Source organism: Hetaerina americana, unplaced genomic scaffold (genome assembly GCF_022747635.1).
Source record: "Hetaerina americana unplaced genomic scaffold, ioHetAmer1.1.p SCAF_4, whole genome shotgun sequence".
In the NCBI taxonomy this organism is placed as follows: Eukaryota; Metazoa; Arthropoda; class Insecta; order Odonata; family Calopterygidae; genus Hetaerina; species Hetaerina americana.
Window position 1 is genome coordinate 99,487,656 of NW_027286985.1, and position 27,867 is coordinate 99,515,522.

The 27,867-nt window shown below is 36.1% G+C and overlaps 1 protein-coding gene and 2 long non-coding RNA genes across 3 annotated transcripts; all 3 read left to right on the plus strand.

Annotated features, from left to right (window-relative positions):
- The first annotated feature begins 5,607 nt into the window (after positions 1-5,607).
- Positions 5,608-8,091, plus strand: LOC139692619 (uncharacterized). The gene is made up of 3 exons (XR_011701770.1): positions 5,608-5,719; positions 5,798-5,945; positions 7,968-8,091. It is a non-coding gene; the product is annotated as an uncharacterized lncRNA (long non-coding RNA).
- Position 8,092: 1 nt separating this feature from the next.
- Positions 8,093-10,659, plus strand: LOC139692620 (uncharacterized). The gene is made up of 3 exons (XR_011701771.1): positions 8,093-8,123; positions 9,994-10,097; positions 10,532-10,659. It is a non-coding gene; the product is annotated as an uncharacterized lncRNA (long non-coding RNA).
- Positions 10,660-11,057: 398 nt separating this feature from the next.
- LOC139692525 (ATP-binding cassette sub-family C member 12-like) lies at positions 11,058-27,307 on the plus strand. The gene is made up of 8 exons (XM_071590746.1): positions 11,058-11,405; positions 12,633-12,765; positions 13,358-13,521; positions 15,574-15,701; positions 17,835-17,933; positions 19,031-19,374; positions 26,890-27,128; positions 27,302-27,307. Exons 1-8 carry the CDS (start codon positions 11,058-11,060, stop codon positions 27,305-27,307), a joined length of 1,461 nt encoding a protein of 486 aa, XP_071446847.1.
- Positions 27,308-27,867: the final 560 nt, after the last annotated feature.

Here is a 27,867-nt window from a genome sequence, read left to right on the forward strand (position 1 = left end):
TTTACAAAATCAATTTGGTAATTATGTTAATGCATGTGACTTTGAAGAATTGGTATTATTTGGCTTATCATTGGAATCTTCATTCAAAAGGTTTTCTCATTTCTTGAAAAGGATGTTTTTCATCCTGGTGATATCTCAGCAGTGGAGTCAACATTGGCAATGCGTGTCTGTGAAATGAAAAACTGTGGGATCAATCAGATGTTAGCCATATTTGGAAGCAAGATAACAGTTGTTTTGAGGGATATTGGATTTGTTCTTGATTTCTCGGATTCTGACATGCTTTTAACTATAAAAATGTGAAGCAGTTAGCGTGCACCACTACAATGGGGTTAAGTGCATGTGAAATAATCAAATTTATCACACAGGTCTCCCCTGGCTTACAAAAATCCAAATTATTGGGCTCTGCACTTGGGAATAAGCTCATTAGACACCCCAAAAGGATATCTACATGTATCTCGTATATTGTATGATTAATTGAATAAATAATCCAGGGCTATGATTTTTTCAGGCATATGGCAAACCTGCATGCCTCAGCCCATTTTTTTCTGCTGATTTTTGTTAAGGTTTTTGATAAGTTCATCTGTAATTTTGGCATTTACTATCATTACTCTGGTAGATATTCATGATGCGGGTTTTTACTGTAATTACTAATTAATTCTTCCTTTTAATATCCTAAGAATAAATAAAGCTAAATAATAATTTCAGTCAATTATGTTATGGGCAGGTACTTCAATAGTAACATCTCAAAACCAGCGTCTCAATCAGGAAACACTTCAAAACACCATATAATTTCTGAAGAAAGGTGTCATTGATATGAGAATAGCTTATTACCTTAAGTTACAAAATTTGATGTTTGTGACTCAATAATTTTGTTAATCTTCAACCATATGGTTGGGAAGAATTTTAAGCTCTGTATAAGAGAGAATCTTTCAGGGTACATGCTCACTTAAAACTTAAAGAACAAACTTATAAATTAAGCATATGTATTGCAGATCAAATGAGACAGTCTGCTTTGATGAATACATGAAGAAGCGCAGCTGGAGTAAGAAGTATGGTAATGCTCTCAGAAACCTCATTCCTATAAGGAACTCAAAATGGAAGTAAGTACATTAAGTCCTATAGTATTTCTGGTAAAATTGAACACTATATATTCAGTAGTTTGCTCAAAGTTAACATTAACTCACAATCAGCTAATTAAGCATGTGGTGTGAGCAAAATAGAGTCAAAATCCCTATACAAGTTCCTCTTCTCTACTTGAATATTGATTGATTTTTTAAACTAGATGATCATATTTCTTAACCAGTGGGTAAGACACATCACTATGTTGAAACAGATGGCATGATTGAGGCTGATTTTCCCGTTTGCCTGAGCTGCAAATGCTGAATGTACCCCTTTGCCATTGTCCCAATTGGATGTCCCATTTACCCTTTGTAAACCTAATTGCATTCTTACAATATTTGGTGAACACCTGGAATGTTAAGGCAAATTAGGTTCTTGACCTACCTATTAGTAGAATTCTAAGCTTTGTAGGCAGTATATGAAATGTCTTAATATTGCATCTTCTAAGTATTCTGCATAATTTCTATATACTGAAGTCATTGGCATCCTGCCTTCTCCTGTCCGTGTGCACCTCAAAATCCTCTGGGAGGTAGGGCCTTTTTAAGGTGTGTGAGGTCAGGCATTCACTGATTCCATTTGGAGAAAGGTCACCTTGAGACCTTGTGACTCATGAGACAAACTGTTTTCATCTGCCCTGGACCTGGGTCAATTAATCAAGATTGTTAGCAGAGCCTTTATGTTCCATAAGGCCAAACTGTAAAGTCCCCATAAGGCCAAATGTGCCGTCAACTCATAGGAAGAAGTGTGGTGGGGAAGTATAAGTGAAGGGCTTTTCCCTCAAAATTTTTCCAGGAAGATGTTGATATATGTCTGCTTGTTTGAAGAATTTCCCAGCATCCTGTAATTAGGTAAAGTCAGCACATGGCAACATAATATCACCATGAGGCACCCTGAACCCATAGCTCCACACTGACCAATCATGAGGCACCTCACATGAGGCATTATTAATATAATACAGTCAATACCAAGGTACACCCATCAGCCCTAAAGATGATGCCAATGTGGAATATTGAAGCATTTGAGACCTTAAGGAAGACCGTAACCCAGTGACAAACCCAAGAGGGATATAAGTTCATAGAGATTTTGCTTTCATGAATAATGAGGAAATTTTTTTTAGTTTTAACTGCATGCATAGTTGCTAAGATGGGGGTGGTATCAAGTGGGGTGGTGGATACTCAATTTTAATGGACTGATTATTTGCTATCGGGGATTGAGATGGTGCGGGGGCCAAACGTACTGGCTTCCCACCCTGAGGGCGCAGGTTCAAATCCCGGCAGTGTTGAATATTTTTCAGAGGTATCTCGATCCCTACTTGAGGTGCTTTGTGGAGGGCACTTTGAGTGAGTACACTGTCCGTCGGATGGGACATTAAACTGCAGACCCCTTGGTGCCTTTCGTAAAGAGTAGGCTAATGCCGACGCCGGGTTTCTCTCCACCCTTCATCCTTTCCTGTCCATCCCCTATGGCGCAAATGACCTTAGCTGTCGGTCGCCTCCCCTAAAAACTACTACTACTAATTATTTGCTATCATGAAAAACTGGCTACAAATAATCACAAAAATATTTAAATTTTAGTTAGAGAACCTAAGTATTTTATCAATAATTATGCACGACACCTTAAGGTACTCAGATTGGTTAAATGTACTGCTCAACTTAAGCCTTCATTTGAACTTACATTGATTGTTCACTTATTTTATAGGGTTTAATGTTAAAGCTCAAAAAATCTAATACTTGGATTCTGAGTATTAAAAGTTCTTTTTGTCAGTACTTACTTTACTTTCTACAATTACAATTCATTGAAAAAAGCTAGTTCTTTTCCAAGAATGATAATGAATATATATTGTTTTTTCAATGCATATTCTTTCTTATTTTAATTTTTCACCAGAGAACTCATAAAAATATTAAGCATATCATTATTATTAAGTATATTAGCACATTAGGTTTCCCGGTTTAGATCAATCTTACCACTATGTTATCAATATTTGATTTCCCATTATTTTTGACATACATGCTTTCATTTTACTGTCAATGAAATATTTCAGGGAATCTAGTCACCTGCCAATCAGTAATGCTGGCTGTTTGTCCTTCATCTCATCATCATGGTTGTCTCCTCTGATGTGGAAAGCATATCGGAAAGGGATAACTACTGAAGATGCTTGGGACCTGAGTGTAAGTTGGACAGTTAAAATGAAATTAAAAGTGAATCCAAGTGTGCATGAATTGTTAAACTTGCCTGCATGTTTTCAGAACAGGGAATTCCCTATTAAACCTCTGAAGTTTCAGTTGGAGGTTATTAATTTCCTTATTGAGGAATACAGTGTCCATGATTTTTTCTTGGATTGTTTGAAAATAAATATCGGAGTGAGTTAGCAGAGCACTGAATATCAGGAGAAAAAGTAAAAATCAATTTCCTAAAAATATCAAATTTATGATCCCATTTAGCATTTTCATTTTCAGAAAAAACTTTCCATTTTCTCAATGATCACAATTTTTTATGCTCACTTATTATTTCCAAACATTTACTCATCTAAGTTCCACATGTTGGAGTGAGAGATGGAAACTCTTTCATCACTTTGGTGTCTTATGCCTGAGTTCATTCAGTTGACATGCCAAAAAAGCTACTGAAGCTATTTAGAAATATAAAAAACTGTCCTGAGAGATAGTGAAATGGCAAAATAGTCGGCTTTCTTCTCTGACTATAGAAGTGTATGAACAGTGATTGCTCAGTGTTTGCTTAATTTTGCCCATACCCCTTATGTTCCCTCAACATCACAGTTGCTCCATCATATACTTGGGTGGCTAATTTATCTTTGAAGGGAAGCCATCAAGGCCATCAGCTTATAAACAAGGAGGCCTCTATGGCCTGAGTTGATGCCTTGGAACCAAGTGAAGCAGTTTTCGGTAATACACTGATAAGTTAAAGGAAACTGAGCTTCAATGTCCATATCCTTAGTTTTGTGTATTCTATTTGCCACAATATTTGTTAAGGAAATCTCTTTTTAATTTAATTTCTCATGAATATGCTCACAGAAGATAAAATGCTAATCCATGCACGTCAGAGACCATAAAATACTGTATATATTTGAAAATGCTCTTTTAATGCCATTTCACATCTAGCTGCATGTTTAAGAACTCATTAAAATGGCATCTATTCAAAGATGAGAGAGTTTCACTCAACTCCAAGAAATAGACTTTGTTTTCCAATATAGGAATTAGCTGTATTGAAGTACCATTCCATTTTCTTAATTTTGTTTGTGTTATCATTGCCTTTCAATTGAAATTCTTGAATGATCACTCAAAGCACATTCAATTTTCTTATTTTTCATGAGTAAATTAAATCTTTTTCATATGCAATATGGGTATGCTATTCTCATCACCTTTTTCTAACCTTGTAAAAGTTATTCAATTTAGCAAATTCACTCTTATTTGAAACTTTTCTTTTTATCAAAGAGGAGATTTGGCAAATTGAATAAGTCACTAATTTTTTGACAACCACAAAGTTAGGTGTACTCATAAACTAGAGAGCCAAATGGTCTATTGGTATACCACAGTGATACAAGATATGCCAGAGATCCATTTTCAATTACCTTTTGCTTATTTTCATTAGATGTAGAGCCAAATGGTTTTACATGAAATTTAAAACAATAAAAGCACACAAAAGTTCAGTACTTGTAGTTTTTGCAGCTTCAAGCACCAAAAATGCATTGCACATAGTTAATGCCTCACTTGCAACAACACACATGACTTGGCAGATAATCTTTTAGGTTTATTTATAAGTCAATGCTAAGAAGTTTTGGAGTGTGACAGCTTTTGGTGTTCCCTGGTCTGGCATACAAAGACTGGCCATTGACATTGGCTAACCTTCCTAAATGGGTTATTTTTAGAAGGTGCTGATGACCCGACAACAGGAACAGACCACATGCAAAACTAGTGAAAAATGACGAACCTTCATGAGATTTCATTCTTCTGAGTGGTATTGTTAATTTTTTTATTATATTATGTCTATGATAAACGATGGTAGTAGACTTAATTCTTTTTAAATCGGAGAGATGCACCACATCAATCACATCCATAAAATACCTCCTGATGGTGCCACAGCACCCAAAGGTGCTTGACTGCTGGCCTCATCTTGTGAAATAAGAGAATATTTTAGTCATGCTCGGAGATTTCAGAGAATTTGGTGATTGGATTCAGCTGGTCACCCTTAATATAGGGGGTATGAAATATTTTTGTGATTGCAGGCCATAAAACAATTTATGAAGCAGGAAGATAGTATTTTATTTTTATTTAAGGGCTGTCACAAATAATGGACACATTTTTCGAGTGATTTCTGGAATAAATTATTTGCATTTGATTTTATATGTTGTGATATTGTGCTCATTAAGATGTAGTGATGCATCCATTTTTTATTTTTTCTCCAGGGCAAGGACAGAGCCAAATATAATGCCGCTCGCCTATCGCTCATTTGGGAGAATGAATTGAAGTTGAGGGGATCTGCTAATGCATCACTAGTGAGAGCAGTATGGCGCTTCTCACGGACAAGGGCGTTCCTTGCCATTGTGCTGATGATCTGCACCAATTTCTTTCAATTTATTGGCCCTGTAAGTTACCCAGATTGAGTATGAGTGTGAAGCGTTGAATATTGGATGAAGCATCTTATATTTAATTTTCATTTACAGGCATGGGTGCAAAATGAACTCTTGCTTTTCATAGAGAATGAAAGTGAACCTCAGTCCAAGGGATTGATGCTTGTTGGAGCACTCTTCATCAGCCAATTATTGCGTACTCTATGTTTTAATGCAATGTGGATAGTAGGGTACCATACAGGTAACTATTAATGTTTATTTATCTGCCGTATTATCTATCTCGATTTATTCCTTCTTTATTGATTATCTTCTCATCTTTGATATAGCTTCATATTCAATATACTTTACTTTCTCTGAAAAAATTTCCAGTTCAATTACTTTTATATAAATACATGTGTGTCTTCGTGTATGTTTATGTGTACACACACACAAATGGTCTTTCCCAAAAAATATGAAGAATAAATTGAGGAAAAATTCCATTGCGGATTAAAGGTTAAATTATTAAAACTTTACAAGGATGCTATTTTTAAAACAGCACCCTCGTGCATCAACACACTGGTGTCAGCACCTCTGCCACGCTTTTGGTATGCTTCCTGAAAGGCATCAATAGGAATCTCATTCAGGCACCTTGCCTAAGCCTCTTTGACATTATCCAATGTTCCAAAATGGTGCTCAAAAGGGTTTTCCTTGGGTCCTACTCAGAGGCCCATGTGTTGTCACCAGTAACCACCTATTTAAAAAAATTCGGGTCACTTTCACAGTGGTCCAAGAGGCCCAAGGCAAGATGGTTAAAAAAGCAGTCTTCTGACAGCACCATCTTGGTACACCTTTCTCATGGCTAAATCATCTGTAAGAATGCAATGCACTGTGTTTTTCTGAATATCGCACTCTTCTGCTAATACCCTGATACTTAGAGGTCAATCAGAATCAAGCATGTGTCTCACTTTTTGCACATTTTCATCACGATGTGCTTTTGATGGATGCCCCGGGCATTCCTCATCATCAACCTCCTCGTTACCCTCCCAGAATGTGCAAGCAGAAAACCAGCACTTGGGACATTTTTCCATCTCCATTAGCATCCTTAACCATGGTCATGGTCTCCGAATCTGATTTCCCGAGTTAAACATAAAATTTTATTGCATATCATTCTACCATGGAAAGTGGCATCATGAAGTTGTGACATGACCCTCAAACAGGAGTTTAATCTAGCAGCAATCGGCAGACAACTGAGCAGATGCAAGTCATGTTACTTTCCCAAACCTCGCACAAATTTGTGTATGCATGGATGCAATTTTTTGGTATCATGAAATTCAATTTCAGTCAACAAAACTGGAAATCGAGAATATTACAGGTGACATTTCAGGAATATGTTCAGTTGATACATGAGTTGTGATCAGTTGTGAAATAAGTCATTGTTGGTAATCATGAGTTCACTCATGTAAGTGCTCTTTTGTGCTGACATCTAGCATTAACTTTGTTTGCATTTCAATAATGATGCTATTGTTATCCAGCAGAATCAGTGGGTAGATACAGACTACACTCCATGTACCAGACATCTTATCCATGGAAATAGTGAATTTAAGAAGTGCAAAATAGTTTGCTGAGCAGGCAATATTGGAGTTTATTTATTTCACATTAATCAAAAAACAGCACTTTTGGCATTGCATCAAAGTCTTATCAATGATTCAACAATAGAAAAAAAAACAAGCATCCGACCCCTAGATGGAGAAAAACCAACCTAGATGAGAATCAAACCAATGACCTGTTGGTTGACAGGCAAGGACCTTATGCTATTACTGCTTGGGCTGGCAGTTGGGTGGTAAAAAAACTTGCGTAGCGGATTGTAATAAGCTGAGATGTATACATGTTATTGCATCAGAATCTTAAGTATGAATTACAATTATTTGCTCTTTCTTCTTGGATATCTTTCTTCGTGGATTGCAGCCAAAAGCCTAATATGTAATTTAATTAACAATTGTATACACAGTCCAAGAGAATCGTCAGAAATTAATGAAGTTATTTAGTTCAGGTTTCGGCATTTTATCAATAAGATTGGTTCTGTGGAATGGTTCACTATCATCATTCAGAGACCCACTGGTGGGAATCGATCCCCTTAATGGCTTAAATAAGCCAAGCTATATCCCTGCAATTATCTTACAATGGCATTAACTGTGACAGCCATCTTAGGATTTCATTAGTCCTGCCTTATTGTTATTTTCATCAATTCTAATTTTTATAATCAAACAAGGGTTTGTTATTTCAGCTATTCGGGTTATGGGATCTCTGCAATACATAATATATCAAAAACTTCTGAAATTGAAGTCGCCGAATGATCAAGTCCTGGGAAAAGTAGTGAACATGTGTACAAATGACCAAGAGAGATTGTGTGAAGCAATTGCTGCTGGAGTATTAATAATTGGTGAGTAAATGTTGAGATATTCTATTTTGAATGGTGGCTTTGAAAGAAAATCAAGTAAACACTGTAATGTAATAATACTTATAATCAAATATGCATCATTAATATTCATAACATTAAGGCCCATTAATAATGGTATAATTATATTTTTTCCTCATTAGCATTTCAGATAAACAGCTATGTAAAACTCTTATTCCTGAATTTCATTTTTATAAATTTTGTTGTGAATTACTACAAAGATTCAACCTCTCAAAATATTTCAACATGTTGTCAGCCTTTAAAGCCTATCATAGGGATTGGTTTGACATGTACTCAGGAGAAGAAAGAGTACTATGGTTGGGAAAGGTTCAATAACATCCTAGTAAGACCAAAGCATTTAAAAAATGAAATTCTGGAACACATTGATCATGTATTTTATGATGATAATCTGCGATAGGTAATGAATGACAAAGGCAGTGAGAAACTTAATCATTTATTTGGTAGTTTTAATAATTGATTGGGTAAGAAGTGTGTTTGCCTGGCAAATTAGAGAGCTAATTTGAGTTAACAATTCAAAATACGGCAAGACACAAATGTAAGAATGGTGTATAGACGTAAGGTTGCGGATATGCTGTAGATGAAGAAGGTGTAATTGGAAAAATATAATTATGGAAGGTAGAAATGTGACTTCGGAGAGTTTGAAGTTTGAAAGGAATGATTTTTGAATGAACTAAATATTTGTGCCTAGAATAGGTGTCTCCAGTAGAATGAGAGGCGATAGTACCCGGTTCAATGGAGAAGTGAAAGACTCAGTGAGTGCTGGGAAAGAGGCATGTAAGATGATGAGTGAAGTTCAAGGGAAGTAAGCTTGGAATGCGGCTTATAATATTTGGTAGGAAAAAATGAGGAATGCAATAATGTTATATGGATGGCAAAAGAAGAAAAGTGAGTATTGAGACTCAGAGAAATGACAAACTGCTTTGGAAATGGTTAAAAAAGGCAAAGCAAGGGTTGGGTAAGGATTCTGAAAAATGGGGAATGAAAGTTTGATATTGTCTGGGATGAATACGATGCTAAAGACTATAAGGGAGATTATTTTAAGTGGTGTATTTTGTAAATGGTGCAGAATACCTATGTGAGGCAAATGCATCAGGTGGTGAGAGTTCACTTGGGGAAATTGAAAGAGAATTGAAGTGTGAGGTTGTAAATAGCAAGGAGAATTTGGAGCATCAGGATGATCAAGGTGTGGATCTAGTAAAATTTTGAAGTTATGAAACAAATTACTTGCTGTGAAAATTTAGATTTCTACTGGTAAGTATTAAGTAGAGCAATTAGGCTACTGGGAATAGTGTTTTTTTTATATTTTCAGAAATACATGTATGTACCTTAAGAGAAGCTACTCCAAAGTAGTTATAAGATCATTGTAGTCAAGTAGAAGAAGCTTCTAGCCATTGTTAAAGGGCCAATCTATTCCTTTACTAATTATGCACCAACCATTCCCCATTTCCATAGTCTTGGCTCTAAACAATTCATGATACTTATGCCCCATATCATTTCAGAGAAATCTTAGTACAGCTTTGACAGATGACTAAATAATGCATTTACAAGGTAAAAGCTCTTTTTCCCTTTGTTCTCTTCTCTTAACATGAAGAGTAACATAAGTCATATTTCTATATATGCTGCTACATATATCTAATTGCAAAACCTAGGCAGGGCTGCATTTCTTTACAAAAAATGTTTCTCCTAGATCCCTGACTAGGCCTTCTAACTTTAATTAGCAGAATATCAGAGCATATTGTAGAGGCTTACTTACCAGATAATTGTTTCTTATTTTCATGGATGTAATGTATGCACATAATCTCATCTGTTTTCCTTTTTTCATTTTGTAATTTAGGAGCGCCTGCAATGTCACTGTTCTCAATGGCATATTCATGCTTCATTTTTGGGCCTTGGGCATTGCTTGGGAATTTCATTCTCATCGCCTTTACACCTGTCTCTGTAAGTATTTACATACATATATGTTTCAGTAATAAGTGATAGCTATCTTGCCTTCTCACTTTTGCAGAATAAACCCAACCTTCCTCTTTCGTTGTTCTGAAAACCATTTGATCTGGTTTTATCTATGTTTTCTTGTCTTGTAGATTTTTGAAATTTGTGAATAGCATTTCCATCATTTTTCTTACCCAGTCCATTTCTACTGCAAAACATAATTTGAATGTTTAAGGTGCTGCCCAAATTGACTTGCTGTTTGGCCAGTACCCTTAATGTTATTATCTGCTAACTTTTAAATGCATTCTAAGTTCATGAGATTGAACATAGATATTGTATCGTCACATTGATTTTCCCTTTACAAAATGGCTAGTTTACTTTACAATAGTATTTTAGTTTCTGTTCTTAAGCAAAGTAATGACATGGAAAATTTTTATTTGCAGATGGGAATTGCAAAGTTGACTAACATAATTCGCTCCAGCAATGTGAAGCTGAGTGATGAAAGGGTAACACTTACCAGTAAGGTGTTGAGCAACATAAAGCTAATTAAGATGTATGCATGGGAGAAGAGCTTCTTCAACAAAATCATTGGTAAATTCATTGCTATGGGAGTAAATTGATATAAATGTAGATATAGCATAATATTTTAGGAAAATAAAAAATTTTCTGTATAAAACAATATCATTTAAAATCATTTCTTACTGTATTACAGACTAAAACTCTTTGCATAGTTTCTTAGGTAATCCTTACTTAATAAATATTTAGTGGACAAACCTGTCATATCAAAATGCTGTATGAAATGAGATTAGGACATTGAGTAAGAAGACCAGGAAAAAATTATTTCTTTTTCTTGTTTAATTCAATCAATTAGTTTCCACAAAGCATCACCAAAAATGGAATTATCCCACTGAGCAGGAATTTGATGTGCCTACTGTAAAGAGTACTGCACTCATGAAATTGAATTAAAATATGTGTAGTTTTCTTTCAATTCAAAAAGAATGTCATGTCTTAAAAGCAGCAGGATGCAAAGTTCATCATGCAACTCTTTCTGTTTTGGCAGACATTAGGAGAAAAGAACACAAGAAGTTGAAGTTGGCCTTGTTCCTGCAGTCACTTGGAACTACTCTAACTCCATCCAGTGCCACTGTAGCCACAGTGGCTACCTTCTTGGGGTACACTTTGTCTGGAAATAGTCTTCGTCCAACTGATGCCTTTGCTGTTTTCTCCATTTTTAATGCTGTTCTGTTTTCAATGGGACGTTTGCCATATGCTATACGCTGCCTTGGGGAAGCCAAAGTTTGTCTACACCGAGTCAAGGTTTGTGTATTTCAATTTTCTATAATACCTTATACTGACATATTTTGAAACAGCAACCTTTCCATATATACATCATTGGTCATAAAGTTGAGCTTCTTCTGCATAAAATTAACAGATTAAACAGTGGGAAAATAGACTGATTTTAAAAATCAGTGAAGCCCCAAATCAGTATGAAAAATAACAGAAATACGCTTTTTCTAATTTTTCATTGAATTCTGCAATTTTGAAAATTAGAAATGTGTACTGAAATAGAAGATGCCATACTTAAAATGTATGCTGGACCGATTTTCATCTGCCAATAGTATTATTTGTGGTTTTAATACAAAATATCACATGACAAGGGTTTTCTACAGATTTTGAAACCTGGAAATGTGAGGATTAAAAAAATAGCCCTCAGTTTTTTTACAATTTAATCTTTTATAATAGAGTAAACTGTATCTGCATGTATAATTAAGTTAAGCTAGACACATACAGAAAAAAAGCATATTTTTGTTTTTCCACAAAATGTTTTTTAGCTCATCATGAAATAGGTTTCATAGAAGATCTGATGATTTAGATCTTCTGCAAATCCTGTGTTGTATGTAGAAATTGAATGTATGCGGAAATACAAAGTTACACTTTTTCATGGAAATACTCAATGCTTTCAGACTTCACTTCATGAACCATTCAAAGTGGTGGAACAATGGGCATTATTTTACATACATACTCTGGAATATTCATGTTTGCACTATAAATATGGAATAATTATTAATGTGGACTTAACTTTAATGGTTTTTAATCAAAGAAAACCATAAAAATGGACAGAAAAAGAAGTCAAAATGCACATTTGGTCAACTCTCAGCAAGCATGAATGAAAAAAAATGTTTGTCCTCAGATTCACATAGCCATAATCTTTTTGAAATGTTTTTTATACAAGCATATAACATGTAATAACAAGAAATGATAAAATGATAGAAGGCTAAAAGTACCAAGTGTATATATGTTGTGAAATTTTAGCCATATTATACTTTTACAACAATTACTATATGAATTTCTTTTCCGTTGGTGGTTTGAATGAATGCTGACTTTTGCAAATGTTGATAAAGTCGCAATTCTTGAGCATAAGAACAGCATATATCTCTTGCCTTTACCATTTGAAATTTGAGCATAATTGTACTCAATTTTACATTAAATTTGATATTTTTTTCACTGTTACTTAATCCTTATTTCAATATATTTCTTCAAAAGGAATATCTGGATGGTCCAGAGTTTACCTCACCAGATGATGAAGTTTTATTACCGGATTTGGCTATTGAGTTAGTTGGATCAACATTTGCATGGGAGGGTACCTACGGTGACATCAAGAAGAGAAAAGGAAAAGGTACCTTTAACTCAAGCAATTTCTATTGTAGGTTACTATTAAAATTACATGTAGGCCAACTTTGGTTTTGCTCTCTGACTGGATATTTCATCTTCTAGTCTTAATCTTGGCCTATTAAATATTTTATTTGGTAGTAGCATCTACAGTTAATATTTCAGAGTATTCTATTTTTAAAAATAGGAGTTGCTCAAACAAGACTGTATCATAGGTTATTTTAATTAATATTCAGTTTTGGATGATCATTTCAATGGATATAATTTACAGAAAGGCTCAGGAATCTTCATGCTAGCCGATTGTTTTAAACAAATGAGTAGTTTGTGGTATTTTTACCACCAATAGGTTGCAATATTAGATGCTCATGTCCCTTTGAATGAAACTTGTTTGAGCAACTCCTATTTTTAAAAATAGAATACTCTGAAATATTAACTGCAAATTTTATTCATAGATTGATAGTGGCATGTTACACTGGCCATTCTTTCAATTTTTTAGTTTAAAAAAATTAAGTCATAGTTAGCCAGTTTATCACATTTTGTAGATTTGGACGGTGTTCAAAAATATGCATAAAATCTTCCTATTTTCATTTTCCTTCAAGGAAGAAGAAAATCCACTGCAGAATTTGCATCTCAGGGCAATGCCAACATACTGACTACTGTCCTCCATGACTTGACTCTGAAGGTGGAGAGAGGTAGTCTCCTGGGTGTTTGTGGAGGAGTTGGCTCAGGGAAGAGCTCTCTTCTTTCATCTCTTGTTGGTGAGGTAAATGAACGGAGTGATTATAATTACCTCTCGGGGTGTTAAATTTCCCCAATGCTTACTAAATTACCCTAGGCTATACTCCATTTAAAAATTACTGGCACTTAGGTACTGTATAATATTTATTTTACCTTCTTTTACAGAAGTGTTGTAAAGTGACACTGTAAATTCATTGTTGCGAAGGGACAGGTGAAAAACAGATAAAATTGTAGTTTTAGGGATAAATATTTTAATAGTATATTTTCATGATTATTAATCAAATGTCTTGCAAATAAAGATTGACCGAAACAATTTTTCATATAATCACAATGCAATTAGTTTAACTAAAAAGTATGAAAATAATTAATTCTCATGTAGGAAGATTTTCTGCCTATGTACCTGTACCATTATTTTTCATTCGAGGTCTATCCAATAAATACGCGAACTGGTGCAGTTTGGCGGCCGCAACACGGACTATAGCCCCACCCACTGGCAGTGCTACTTGCCTGAGACCCAATGAGCCGTCTGTGCTTGGCAGAACGTCAAGCAGTGCTTATGGTGATAGTTATGGTAGTTTCTGTTGTCCTTGTTTTTACTGTTTGTCAAAAATGGAAATTGACAAAATCACGGAGCAACAAATCAACATCATGTTTATTTGGTGAAGTGCGGTGAAAGTTATCCAGAATAAACTGAATTGTTGACAGCTGTTTACAGTGATAATGCTCCGAGGGAAACATCCATTTTCAAGAGGATTAAATCAAACCAGAAAATCAAGAGAAAGCGAATCAGAAATCAAAGTCATGCTCCTGTAGTCTTTGATGTCGAAGGTGTTGTTCATCATGAATATCTTCCTGAAGGACAAGCAGTAAATGCTGAGTCCTGCCTTACAGTTCTCAACCGTTTGAAAGATCGCGTGGGTCGTGTTCAACCAAATTTGACTCAAGGCGATGGATGGGCCCTTCACCATGACAATGCACTTGCACATTCAGCATTTATTGTTCACCAGTTTCTGGCAAAAAAAATCAATCATCATCCTTGATCATCCTCCTTATTTGCCAGATCTCCCCCCCCCTGCAACTTTTTCCTATTCTCAAAATGTAAAGTGTGATGAGGAGACATCACTGTGAAGATGTGGACACAATAAAGCAAGAAAAGAAGATAAAACTAAAAAACCTTACTGCCGAGGAATTCCAAGGGTGCTTTGAACAGTGGAAAAGGAGATGAAAGAAGTGCAAAGCAATGAATGGAGTGTACTTTCAAGAGGACAAAATCGATGTGGACTTAATTTTGCAAAATGGGTTTTATGGCCTCAGTTGGCGTATTTATTGGACAGACCTCGTTTATTAGTTGACTCCTCTGATAACATTTACAGTTTCCATCTATATTGCAAACTTTGTATTTTCTTTAAAAATGCCCAAAGCGTAATTAATCTGTAATAAAAAGAAATAACATGTCACTTAGGTTTTTAAAAAGCTGTTTCTTGTATTTGAAGTGAATTAAATGGCAATTCCTGCCTGAAAAGGAAAAGTATCGATTGAGGTTTCACTTGACCCAACCTTGATAAAGAACTTTTTGTTTCATGCTCATAAAAATCAGTTGAACAGTAATCAAAAATACTTTTCTTGTGTAGAGCTCATGAAAATAGAAGGCATGAGCCCACACACCATGATAATAGCATTAGTTTGTGGCCCCCAAGGTGAAAGAAGTGATCAATTAATACTTCTTCATTACTGTGTAATTGCAATTAATTTATTCAGTATGATTTCAGGTATCCAGTGGAAGATACAAATTTTGCATTGGCCTTTAAAATGCATTCATTTCCAATGAATCTCATACCTGATTACAGTAAGCCACTCCACTGCCAAATATTCTAACTGTAATGGCAAGGGCAATATAGAATAATGGAATGAAATAATCTCCTCACTTCAATTTTCAAAGGCTTCCTAAACGTTTTGTGAAATGTTTTTTCCTATTAATTACATTCATGTTTTCTGTTTAAACATATTGTTGATTGTAGGTATTTCTGTGAATGTGCTTGCCCTGCAGAAATTCTGTCATTGTCATTTTTCATTGCAGTTGAGACTACTTGAAGGGAAAATGAGGATAATGGCCGGTGGGATTGCATATGTCACCCAGCAGGCATGGATTTTCAATGATTCTCTAAGGGAAAATATCCTATTTGGTCTTCCATATCATAAAATGAGGTATGTTTTACTCAACCAAATAGGCTATTGAGCCTTAAGCACTTTGAGTATATCTAATCTTCATTATTCTCAATCAAATGAAATGCTTAAAATATGAACTTTGAATTCTAACTTACCCTCTCACTTCCTCCTCTAAAGGGAATGCCATGGTTTTGGAAGACTATTAAACTGTTCAGGCCACTTTTTGGGAAATATTTTACAGTATGTATTTAGAAACTTCAGACTTCTAGGTGACTACTTCTTCATTGTCACCTAGAAGTACCATGGATATTGACTTTACTTGTTGTGCAATATATAATTTTGACTATTTAATAATACTTTTAAAAAAATATTATTCTATAGTCAATAATAGTGTTCCTGTCATTTTTAAGGCAAATCTTGCCCCATCACAAAATTCAGAAAACTCTTATCTACCAGCATTGTTGGAATAAAAAGCCTGAAATGAAATGGTTTGGCCCACAGAATTAGGCTAAAATCTTGTAAACCAATTATGGATTTTTTTCATTTTTCAAATTCATCCATCCCAAAATTGAACTGCATGCCTTTAAATTTAAAAAAAAATCATTTTCTTAATCTATTTGCCCAATGTAGTTTCAACCTTCAATACACAAATTTTCCCCTTTTTCCAATGTTTATAATTTCCAAATTTTAACTCATTTTCATTTAACTGTTTTGTTTCTAATTAAAAAATGCTTTAGAATAATCATGCTGATGGAATATTTAAGAGTTTCCTGGAATACTCAGATTTCCAAGCCTTTGATGGTAATGAATTAATCTATCTCCCAGTATTCATCCCAACAAATTAGACAATTGATATATGTACTCAATGCTTAGCATCCCAAAATATAAATGGTACAATAGTTACCATATTTAATGGCATATTAAATGCCCAAGCAAATAATAAACTATCTCATTTCAGTAGAGAATACAAGAAAAAAAGTATTAGCAGTTTATCTGAAGACAATACCCCATGAGCTTAGCTAATTATAGCTTTTAGTTCTTTTGTTTCAGAAAAGTCAAATACATAAATGGCATAATCATTGATCTTACTAGTAAGATTTCTTTCTCTGTTTCAATTCCCCTTAACATAATCTAAGACTATTGGTTGAAATATGTAGCTTAATCTCTGGTTAAAAACTATTGTCATGTTTATTAGGGTAATTTAAAAAATAAACAAATAATTCTACTCAGTAAGAAGAGCAAACTCTGTTTTGCATGCTTAGTTGTGATAAAATAAAATAAATGTCATTATATGTCTCGTTCACACATCTTTCAGCATTGCAGAATGAACAACACTTCACATAATAGTAATGAGCTTATTAATAACAAACCCATCTGCAATATTCTTCATTTTGAGAAATAATTGTTGTATGTAAGTAAATATAACTACCTGAATAAAAAGGAGTCAAAACAGGTAGTACTGACTGAACAGGGTAAAAATATTATTGTGTTGGCTGTTATCCCATGGAGGTCAAACCTTCACATGCTAAACATGGAAAATTTTTTAAACATGGTTTAGGAAAAAAAGATGCATCTTTTATGCCATTCAATAATTGTTTATATACATTCCAAAGGGTATGAAATCAGTTGCAATTACTTTGTATACCTGTAAATCCTTTGCTCATGGCTTCCAACAATCAGGAAAAATCTGATGCCATCAGAATATTCTTTTATAGCCTTCTTTCTTCTGTCCTTCCATCAGGCTCCAACAACTCTACATTGTTTATTGAATCAGGTAGCTCATTTTATTCAGCCTCTACAGTAGAAAGGAGGGCTGTGTATGATATCATCATGAATGTAGCATTATAAAGAAATAAATATTGCAAAAAGCATGCTGAATTCAATCCATACCTCCAATGGCCTCTGTTAGGAATATCTAAAAAAGAGGAAAGTGTTGGGAAGCAGTCAGTTAACAGGAGATGAGGGGGAAGAGAAGGCATACAATAGTTTAAACAAAGCCACTGTTTTGTTTTTTAAAATGCCTCTCTCGTGCAATGTGCTCACATTTGCTAGAGTTTTTGTTTTGTCCAAGTCATTCATGTGTTCCGCGGTCATGCTCTGGATCTAGTGGGCTTGTATCTGAGTGTTTTTTTCAGAATTCTTATGTAACACTTCAATTCTGAATCATTGCAGGTACCGAGCTACAATTGAAGCATGTGGTTTGAGCAGAGATCTTGAGCTTCTGTCAAATGGTGACCTTACAGAAGTTGGGGAAAATGGCTTCAATTTGAGGTAAGCTGCCAGTAGCAGTATTACCTTTCAGGTTTAGTCATTTTGTACATTGTGAAGTTTTTACTCAATTCCCTTTTTACTCTTTATGTTGCTTTACTGGCACTACTAACCAAGATACAAGAGACACAAATGTCCTTTGAGAGTGCTTCCAACCTGGGATAAAACTGTTTCTATGTCTCTCCAATACCTAATGGCTTAGTGATCTGTAGTAAATTTTTCTACCTATCCTACGTATATGAAACATCCATTTCTATATAATGCATTTACTCTCAATCTACTAGATTGTGCAGTAATATAAAAATCAAAACTTTACATATTTTTGTAGGCATTTCATGAAACTGTAAGTTGAATGGAGAAGTTTCCAGTATTCGTAACAAAAATCAACCCTTCATCAAAGAAGAAATATTTATTAAACATTGACATCAGTGAGCATTACATGGGTCCATTAATACATATTGGAGGAGTTGCAAGGCAATTTTGATGGGTTGCATTATTTTCCAGCTTGTTGAAAAAGTATAATCCCATTCCTGCCATATTTAGTCACATTGAAAACTTTCAAATATTATCGATTCGTGGCCCTCAAAATGCTAATTCTGAAAAGCCAAACTCATGAATGCTTGCTAATTAATACCAATTATTCCCTTTTGCAGGGCAATTAACCTTTTTTAAAAAATTATTTATATAAAATCATTTAAATTCATATATAAAATAGTACATTATAATTTGACACCAAATTACCATTATATTTCATTATATCACTTTAACTACTGTAATGTAAATGAAACTGTGAGAAATGATGGAACAAAATTGAAGGTCTAATAAACTAAATAATTATGTGGAACAATTACACAGGTACTAATGCTAACTTTCTGCATGGAATGAAATCGATCCCCATTTTTAGTGTTTGTGGAACTTTAAGACATTTGAGTATTTAAGTTCTATTCTCTCTCATACTTTGATTTTGTGGTTGCAACAAAATTCCTGCATGTTGACCAGTATCATTAATGCAAAAAAATTTTCATGTGCCACTTACTTAAAACGTTTATGAGATTTTTCTTTGCAAGCTGATAACTTTCTTTTGCATTAATTATTTCAAGTGGAGGCCAAAAGCAGAGGGTTAATTTGGCCCGAGCTGTTTACTCCAACCGAGAAATATACCTCTTGGATGATCCACTCAGTGCTGTAGATGCAAAAGTGGCTTTGCATATATTTCAACATTGTATTTGTGGGCCTAAGGCACTATTAAGGGAGAAGACAGTGGTTTTGGCAACACACAGCATCATGGCTCTCCATGAATGTGATGTGGTTGTGGTGCTAAAAGATGGTAGCATTATTGAAAGAGGCCCCCCAGCAAAACTGAGAGAAATGGAAGGTGGCAAGTATGCCATGATGCTGAAGGAAAGTTTGATAGATGGCTTCCCTAAAAATCCAGAAATCCCAGGTAAATTAGTAGTAATAATTATAAATTATTTTTGTCACAGAAACATTAAAAGTTTTATAGACTTGGTCAGTATATATGGAGGAAGTCTTCCAGATATGAGTGTATAAGTGCCATTTTTATTTTAAGCCAACTTGTTTATTTATAAAGCCTTTATTAATATATAGAATGGGATAAAATAAAGCCATGTACTCAATTTACTTTTTTACTGTACAAGGGTTAAGACAATGGGTATTTTTTTTACTACATAAGGATCAACAGGATTTTTGTCGGAACTTTTCTACCAATTATATGATGCTTATCCAATGTTTTCTGGAGCTTACTTAAGGGAAGTTCATTTCAATGACTCTTCTGCATATTGTAATTTTGGTTCTCAATTAGCAAATGGTATTTCTTAATGATAACAAAGAGGTGATTTGAACAGATTCAGTTCATTACCTCCCAGTGCATTCCATTTTAGAAATTAAGGTTGCATGTGTTACACAATCAAATGCTCGGCTCAGGTCAGATAATGTTATTTCCATATCCTCTTCCCATTTCAAGTCAATCAGTAATGTGAGTTACTCATCAACTGCATCAACATTAAATGTCCCTTCTCAAAAGCCAAATTGTTCTGAGGCAATCATGTCATTGGTTTCTAAGAATAATACACCTAATTGATTTTTCATCGGAAAAGTATCTATTGTATTTTTTGATAGGATAATGGATATGAATCTCTAGTTCTTAAACTCTTAACTCAATTCGAATCACCGTTTTAAAAACTGGAATAGATTTAAATGCCTTTGATTAGCTTAGAAATTAACCTGAAAACAATTTTTTTAATATTCTATCTTGTAACAGCCTTCTAAGTTAGTTGTCATTCTTTCAACCTACCTATAAGCTATTGAGTTGCAATATTTGGAATACCTGGTTAGCCACAACTTTGCTTAATGTGTTACTAACTTTTTCTACAATATAACTTTAATTCATCAGCAGGAAAATGGTATTTACTTAAAGTTTTTCTTCCTGCTTCTGTTCTTATTATTCACTCTACAGCTTCCCATTGATTTCCTGTCTTGTTAATACTTTCCACATTTGTTTTCAATTTTGCCTCTTTGATTACACTTTTAGATTTACTCTTGGTGGCAATGTATTTAAAGTTAAACTATTTAAATTCTAATGTTTTATAAGTCTTGTCAAGGGCTGTAAGATAATACCTTTTCATGAGAATCAGAGAACCATTTTCCCCACTGTTTTCCATCAATTAAAGATCTTTTTTTGTGCCTGATATTTATCTTAGAAATAATGGAGTTTTCCTGAACCCTTTTAAATCAGAAAATAGTGCAAATACACAAAGGAAAAGTTACAAAATGGCCATTAAAATTAATAGACCAATATTTTTATTGAAACAGCTGGGGAAAATATTCGAAATAGTTTTCTATCATTGTCTAGCATAATATCTCAAAACACATAACCTGTTCTCCATATCTCAACATGGATTTAGAAAACCAGGTCCACTACAACAACTGCATATCACCTGGTGACTTAAATACTTTTAGGTTTTGATAATAGAACTGAAACTTTATGATTAGTTTTTGATTTAACTGAAGTTTCAACTGGGCAAATCATCAGTTACTCTTGTTTAAACTGGAACATTACAATACTATATGTATTGTAATGTTCCAGTATAAAGGCACATCCTATAAATGGATTGAATCATATCTAAGAGAGCGGCATCAGCATGTAGAGCTCTCTTGAAATGGCTCCAAATTTGTTTCTCCTGATAGAGAAGTAACAATGGGTGTTCCCCAGGATACTGTACTTGGCCCTATTTTATTTTCAATTTATATGAATTCTATATTATATTCTATCTCATCGTCGAGTATGCCTGGACCTAAGCTGTCTTCCTGTATGTCATTTTCCTTTTCTATGTCTAACTTTGCTGGTCTAAGTACTTTACTATACAGTTCTATATATCCCTTCCTTCACTATGATGGAAGGAATATATATGTGATGACTAACCCCTGTCTCCTGCAGAACTCAACTGGTTTCTCCCCACCGTCATTCCTCGTGCCTAAACCGTAGTCCCCCACTTCATCACCATCTCTTCCTTCGCCAACCATCGCATTCCAATCCATCATCACTATCTAATTTTTTCCTGCAGGAACACACGCGATTATGTCCTCTAACTGATTGTATATCCTATCGACCTCTTCTTCCCTATGGTTGCTCGGCGGCATGTATACCTGAATAATAACCAAGTTCGTCGGTTCTGCTTTTATCTCTACTAGCAATAATCTATCCGTTACCTGCTCTATGTTGACTACGCTTCTTCCTACCTCTTCATTTAATACTATGGCAACCCCTCATTGGCTCTCGTCCCCGCCTCTGTATATTATTCTATACTGATCACTCCAGTAATCCCCGCTATCCTTCCATCTCACCTCGCATAGACCTAAAATATCTATATTTCCCCTTTCCATCTCTCGCTTAATATTCTCCAGTTTCCCTGTCCTAATCATTGTCCTAACATTCCTTGTTCCTATTTTAATTAATGTGGCCTTCTTCTTCTGCGTCTTCTGTCCTGCTGCTGCCAGTTTTCCCTTGCAAGGGTTTCGTGGGATGATTAACGCGGAAGCCTTGCCTCCCCTGCTGCCGGGCATGGCACACGGCCGATTGGGCCGAGCCCCATAGTTGACAGGACTCAAAATCTCTTTATAAAATAGATAAATCATGTTTACCTTAGGAATCATGAGTGAGGTGGTTTCCTGTTGCCTTCCTCAATAGTGTTTTTAATGTGACACCATCACTTACTGGACCTCCTTTTTTCTGGCTCCTAACCTTCAACCGATCTGGCATGGGTGATCCTTCCAGAAGCAATTATTATTACTCCCACCAGCACAGATATATATATATATATATATATATATATATATATATATATATATATATATATATATATATATATATGATTCCGCCTTCCCCACCTCTATTGTGTTCGTCCTTTATATGTGTTCCTATCCCTTTTCCTTATATCTGTTTCTGTATATATGAGTATATATATATATATATATATATATATATATATATATATATATATATATATATATATATATATATATATATATATATAACGATTGATTGTACGGAAAAACTCATACGAGCGGCACAATAATGGGCTGACACAACATAACACAAATAGAAAAGAATAGACACATATAAAAGAACACTTACATGGTAAATTGTTTGAGCTTTCGGCCCTCTCAGGGGCCTTCTTCAAGAGAGACTGAAAATATGCTATGGATCAGGAGAGAGGAAAGAGTTATGGGCGTGGAGGGGAGGTGTGGAGGGGAGGTGTGGAGGGAATGCTGGGAGGGAAATTAAATATGGCGGTTAAGGGTGGGAATTTTAAAGGAACGGAAGGATAGTATGTAGGCGGATTCACGAGTTCTCACCTCTATGTTGGTAGCTGAATCAGGTAGGGATTCTAGGATGCTGAGGGAAAAACACTGGTCGAATGAAAGGTTGTGGGAATTGGCGTGTGAAGGGATAGGAAGAGAAGAGAGTGAGGCAGAACTACAGGAGTACCGGTGATTATTCATTCGGATGGATAAGGGGGTAATGCATTCACCTATGTAGAAGGAAGTGCAATGTTTGCATGATAAAAGATAAATAATATTTTTTGAGAGGCAATTAGCGTGGGAACGAGGTGGGGGGGGGCTATGAGGGGATGTAGGGAGAGGGGAGTAGGCATAATAAGAGGACAGGTTTTACATCGGGGGCGGTTGCAAGTTGGGGAAATATTGGGAAATTTGTCACGGGGGGGCGCCAAAGGGTTGGTGGATCTCTGAAGGTTTTTGAGATTGGCGGGTCGTCTGTATGCGATAGATGGGCATTGGGGTAGTAAGGGTGAGGTCGCGTCATTGTCATGTAAAATTGGAAACAGTTCTTTAAGGAGGGTTTTCAGTCTGTGTGATCCGGGGTAATAGGTGGTGCAAAGGTTGAGTCCTGCGTCAGATGTGGGCTTGTTATTGTGTGGTGTGTGTGGTCGGGTGGAACGGTGGATTTTATTTCGTAGCAACTTTTCTGGGTAACCGCGTTTGAGGAGTGCAAGGTGTAGATTGGCAAGGTATTTGTTGAGAGTGGCTGTGGTGTTGCAAATTCGGTGTCCGCGGATAGAGAGAGAGTTAGGAATCGAGCGTTTCGTGTGTTGAGGATGACAGCTTGTGTGGTGTAGGTATTGCTGATGGTTAGTGGCTTTGATGTGTACTGAAGTAGTGAATTTGTTGTTTTGAAGTGAGATGTCTGTGTCAAGAAAGGTGATGGTGGAGTCTGAAATGGAAGAGGTGAATTTAACCGTGAAAGATGAATTTAAGGCGGATAAGAAGTTGTTGAGAGAGTCAGAGCCATGTGTCCAGAGAATAAAAATATCGTCTATGTAGCGGACCCAGAAAAGAGGTTGAAGGGGTTGCTGTGACAGGAAGGTCTCTTCGAGATGGCCCATGAAGAGATTGGCGTATGATGGTGCCATCCTCGTTCCCATCGCTGTGCCTTTTGTCTGTAGGTAAAAACAATTTTGGAAAGTGAATGCATTTTTTGTTAGGACGAAAGTGGCAAGATTGAGGAGAAATTCCGTTGAGGGGCGCTGGGGTAGGGGGCGCAGAGAAAGATAATGCCGGAGGGAGGATAAACCTTCTGCATGGGGAATAGAAGTGTAAAGTGAGGTAACGTCGATGGTGGCCATAAGTAGGTTGGGTGTGGAGGGAATAGAGACGGAATTTAGACGGTCGAGGAAGTGGTACGTGTCTTTCGTGAAGGAGGGCAAGGAGAGTACAAGTGGTTGTAGGTGGTGGTCAAGGAATGCGGAGATTCTTTCGGTGGGAGAATTGTAACTGGAAACTATAGGACGACAGGGGATGTTGGGTTTGTGTATTTTTGGGAGGAGATAAAACTGGGGTGTTCTGGGGTTTGGGGGTGAAAGTAGGGATATGTCTTGGGAGGTGAGGCCTTCTTCTGGTCCGGAGTGGAGGAGAAAAGACCGAATTTCGGTTTGGAAAGTTTGTGTTGGGTTTTTGGTTAGAGTGGTATAGGTGGATGTATCGTTCAGGTGAGCGAGGGCGTTGGAAATATAATCTTTGGTGTTTAGAATTACAACAGAGGAGCCTTTATCGGCGGAGGTAACAACGATGTTAGGATTGGACTGTAGGGTTTTTAGGGCATGACGTTCGTTCATGGAGAGGTTATTTTTCGGTCTGAGATGTTTTCTGAAGGATTGATTGGAAACTTTTTCGATGAGAAGACCTATAAAAATTTCGACAGGATGGTTACTAGGAAGGGGTTTTGGCTCATGAGTTGAAGCCGGGCGGAATTTGTCAAGTGCGGGATTGGTTTTTAGGTTACTGAAAGGTTTACTTTGTGATTTCCAGAAGGCGCGCCATCGAAGGTTTCGGCAGAAATTGAGGGTATCAGTGAGTATGTTTATGTGGTTTATTTTTGGTGTAGGGGAGAAGGATAGGCCTTTGCTAAGAACGGATATTTCATTGTCTGAAAGGCTGGTGTTTGAAAGGTTTACAATGTCATGGGCATTGTTGGAGGGGGGGTGTTGGGATTGTTCGGTGGTGGCTGGCGTTTTGGAAAAACCGGAGGGCCTTTGGGAGGAGGGGGAAGGTTGTAAATGCTGCGGAGGTCAGGCTTATATTGAAAGAGTGGGGGTGGTTGAGGAGGAGGTGGCGGGAAAGGGTGAGAGTGTGGAATTTTGAGACCAACTCGGAAGTAGGAAATATACAAGTTGGACAGCTTTTTAAGGAGAGTTTGACGTTTTTATTGGAGGGAACGTAGGGCAGACGATATTATGGCGTTGAGTTGTGGAATTAGGTGAGCAGAAGCCAAAGAGATTATTTTAAAGAGGGAAAAAAGGTTTGATTTGTGTTGTTCACGAATACATTGGTATTGCATAAGGATAAGGTGGGTGTATTCTAAAGATTTTTGGTAAGAAAATGCATTAAGTATGGGGTGGATATCGGGAAGAGTAGCAGATAGTGGTAGGGAAATGACTAGACCGTTGGGAACGATTCCTAAGGACAGGCAGGAGGTGAGAAACTCGGTGTGGCTTGTGTATTTGGCGAGCTTATAGGCGTGACGGCAAAAATTTCGGATCCAAGACGGAATGGGATGAGGGTGGTCCATGTTTAGGCGATTGAGAAGGTTGTGGAAAATAAATAGGAAACGAAGGAAGACAGTGGTGAGGGAAAGGATAGCACATTCAAAATAGAGCAGAATCTTAGCGCAAAACCTGGTGCTGGATCCCACGACGAACACAGAAGAGACAGGAACAGTAGCTAGGTAGCTTAATATCACGATTGTACGGAAAAACTCATACGAGCGGCACAATAATGGGCTGACACAACATAACACAAATAGAAAAGAATAGACACATATAAAAGAACACTTACACGGTAAATTGTTCGAGCTTTCGGCCCTCTCAGGGGCTTTCTTCAAGAGAGACTGAAAATATGCTATGGATCAGGAGAGACTGTGACAGATGACAATGACGCGACCTCATCCTTACTACCCCAATGCCCATCTATCGCATACAGACGACCCGCCAATCTCAAAAACCTTCAGAGATCCACCAACCCTTTGGCGCCCCCCCGTGACAAATTTCCCAATATTTCCCCAACTTGCAACCGCCCCCGATGTAAAACCTGTCCTCTTATTATGCCTACTCCCCTCTCCCTACATCCCCTCATAGCCCCCCCCACCTCGTTCCCACGCTAATTGCCTCTCAAAAAATATTATTTATCTTTTATCATGCAAACATTGCACTTCCTTCTACATAGGTGAATGCATTACCCCCTTATCCATCCGAATGAATAATCACCGGTACTCCTGTAATTCTGCCTCACTCTCTTCTCTTCCTATCCCTTCACACGCCAATTCCCACAACCTTTCATTCGACCAGTGTTTTTCCCTCAGCATCCTAGAATCCCTACCTGATTCAGCTACCAGCATAGAGGTGAGAACTCGTGAATCCGCCTACATACTATCCTTCCGTTCCTTTAAAATTCCCACCCTTAACCGCCATATTTAATTTCCCTCCCAGCATTCCCTCCACACCTCCCCTCCACACCTCCCCTCCACGCCCATAACTCTTTCCTCTCTCCTGATCCATAGCATATTTTCAGTCTCTCTTGAAGAAGGCCCCTGAGAGGGCCGAAAGCTCGAACAATTTACCGTGTAAGTGTTCTTTTATATGTGTCTATTCTTTTCTATTTGTGTTATGTTGTGTCAGCCCATTATATATATATATATATATATATATGTATATCCTCTATTTGTGCATGTGTGAATATGCCTAAGATATCCAGACAAATAATTGCATTATTATAAAAATCAATTAAAATGCAAATTATTGTTCTGAGTTTTAAATGAAATGAGATTGATTAGGCAGCAATTAATATTAAATCATATGATCTTATATTTTTTATGACCATGGACATTTTGAATTATTAACATTTTTTCTTTGATTTTATTAAACAGAAAAGAAAGAATCATTAGCTACTGAAGAGCATCCTATTGATTTAAATTTTGTTCAGCATGTGATCAAGGAAAACTATGCAACAAAGTCAGTCAAAAAGCCATTCAAGAAATACCTTACAATGTGCGGAGGTTTCTGTATCTCAATCATATCAGCATCTGCCATGGTTTTATTTTCAATTACACGTCTGTTTAATTCAATTTGGCTACAAATATGGCTGGATGCTGGAAATGGAAACAATGTAAGTATATATTTATTTCTCTCTCTTGATACAAGTGCGTAAATTGATGTGGAATTGCATCTGGTGATCTTGTGAAATGGTGTTGCACATAATGGCCTCTCAAGCTTATTCTTTCTAACTTCATATCATTGTGTTTCTTATTAATTTGTAATAAAATCCCATTTTCAATATAGTATTGAGAAGTCCCATCAGGGCTTTTCAACTTGTAGAGATGTTTAACTTGAGTGTCTCATTGAATTTCCAGAAGCAGTACCCACTTTGTGATAAATAAGGATAGATAAAATAGATAGTTATGTGCTTGAGTATGGGAATATTATTTAATTTTATTACTATATAATATGAAACTCTAAAATTAAAGTTTGTCTGATGGATATCGAGAAAATAAGTTCTAATTTCGCCTCTTAGGACTGCAGACATGTGGTCCCAATGAGGAGGATGTACACATATTTGTATGTTTATAATGTGTGAGAATGATATACCAGCTGTATGTGAAATGCTGTGAGTGATCCATTTATTGAATGCAAGGAACCCTAAGCCAACTGAAATCCAAGCTCAAATTTGTGGCATTTGTTGTTGTGGGAGTGGTTCCAACTTTTTATGTGGCACTCTCTGGATATCAGTGGTTTATATCATTTACGTTTTTACTTTCTATATCAGTATAATTCAGATTTGCTATTTATTGGCCATTCTCTACTCAAGAATAAGCATACTTAATTTTTTTGTGATATCCTACCAATAA

Coding starts and splice junctions, on each gene's coding strand:
- LOC139692525 (XM_071590746.1), top strand. CDS start 11,058: ATGTGTAGTTTTCTTTCAATTCAAAAAGAATGTCATGTCTTAAAAGCA. Junction 13,522..15,573: donor TTTCATCTCTTGTTGGTGAG/GTAAATGAACGG, acceptor TTTTCATTGCAG/TTGAGACTACTTGAAGGGAA. Junction 17,934..19,030: donor GAAAATGGCTTCAATTTGAG/GTAAGCTGCCAG, acceptor AATTATTTCAAG/TGGAGGCCAAAAGCAGAGGG.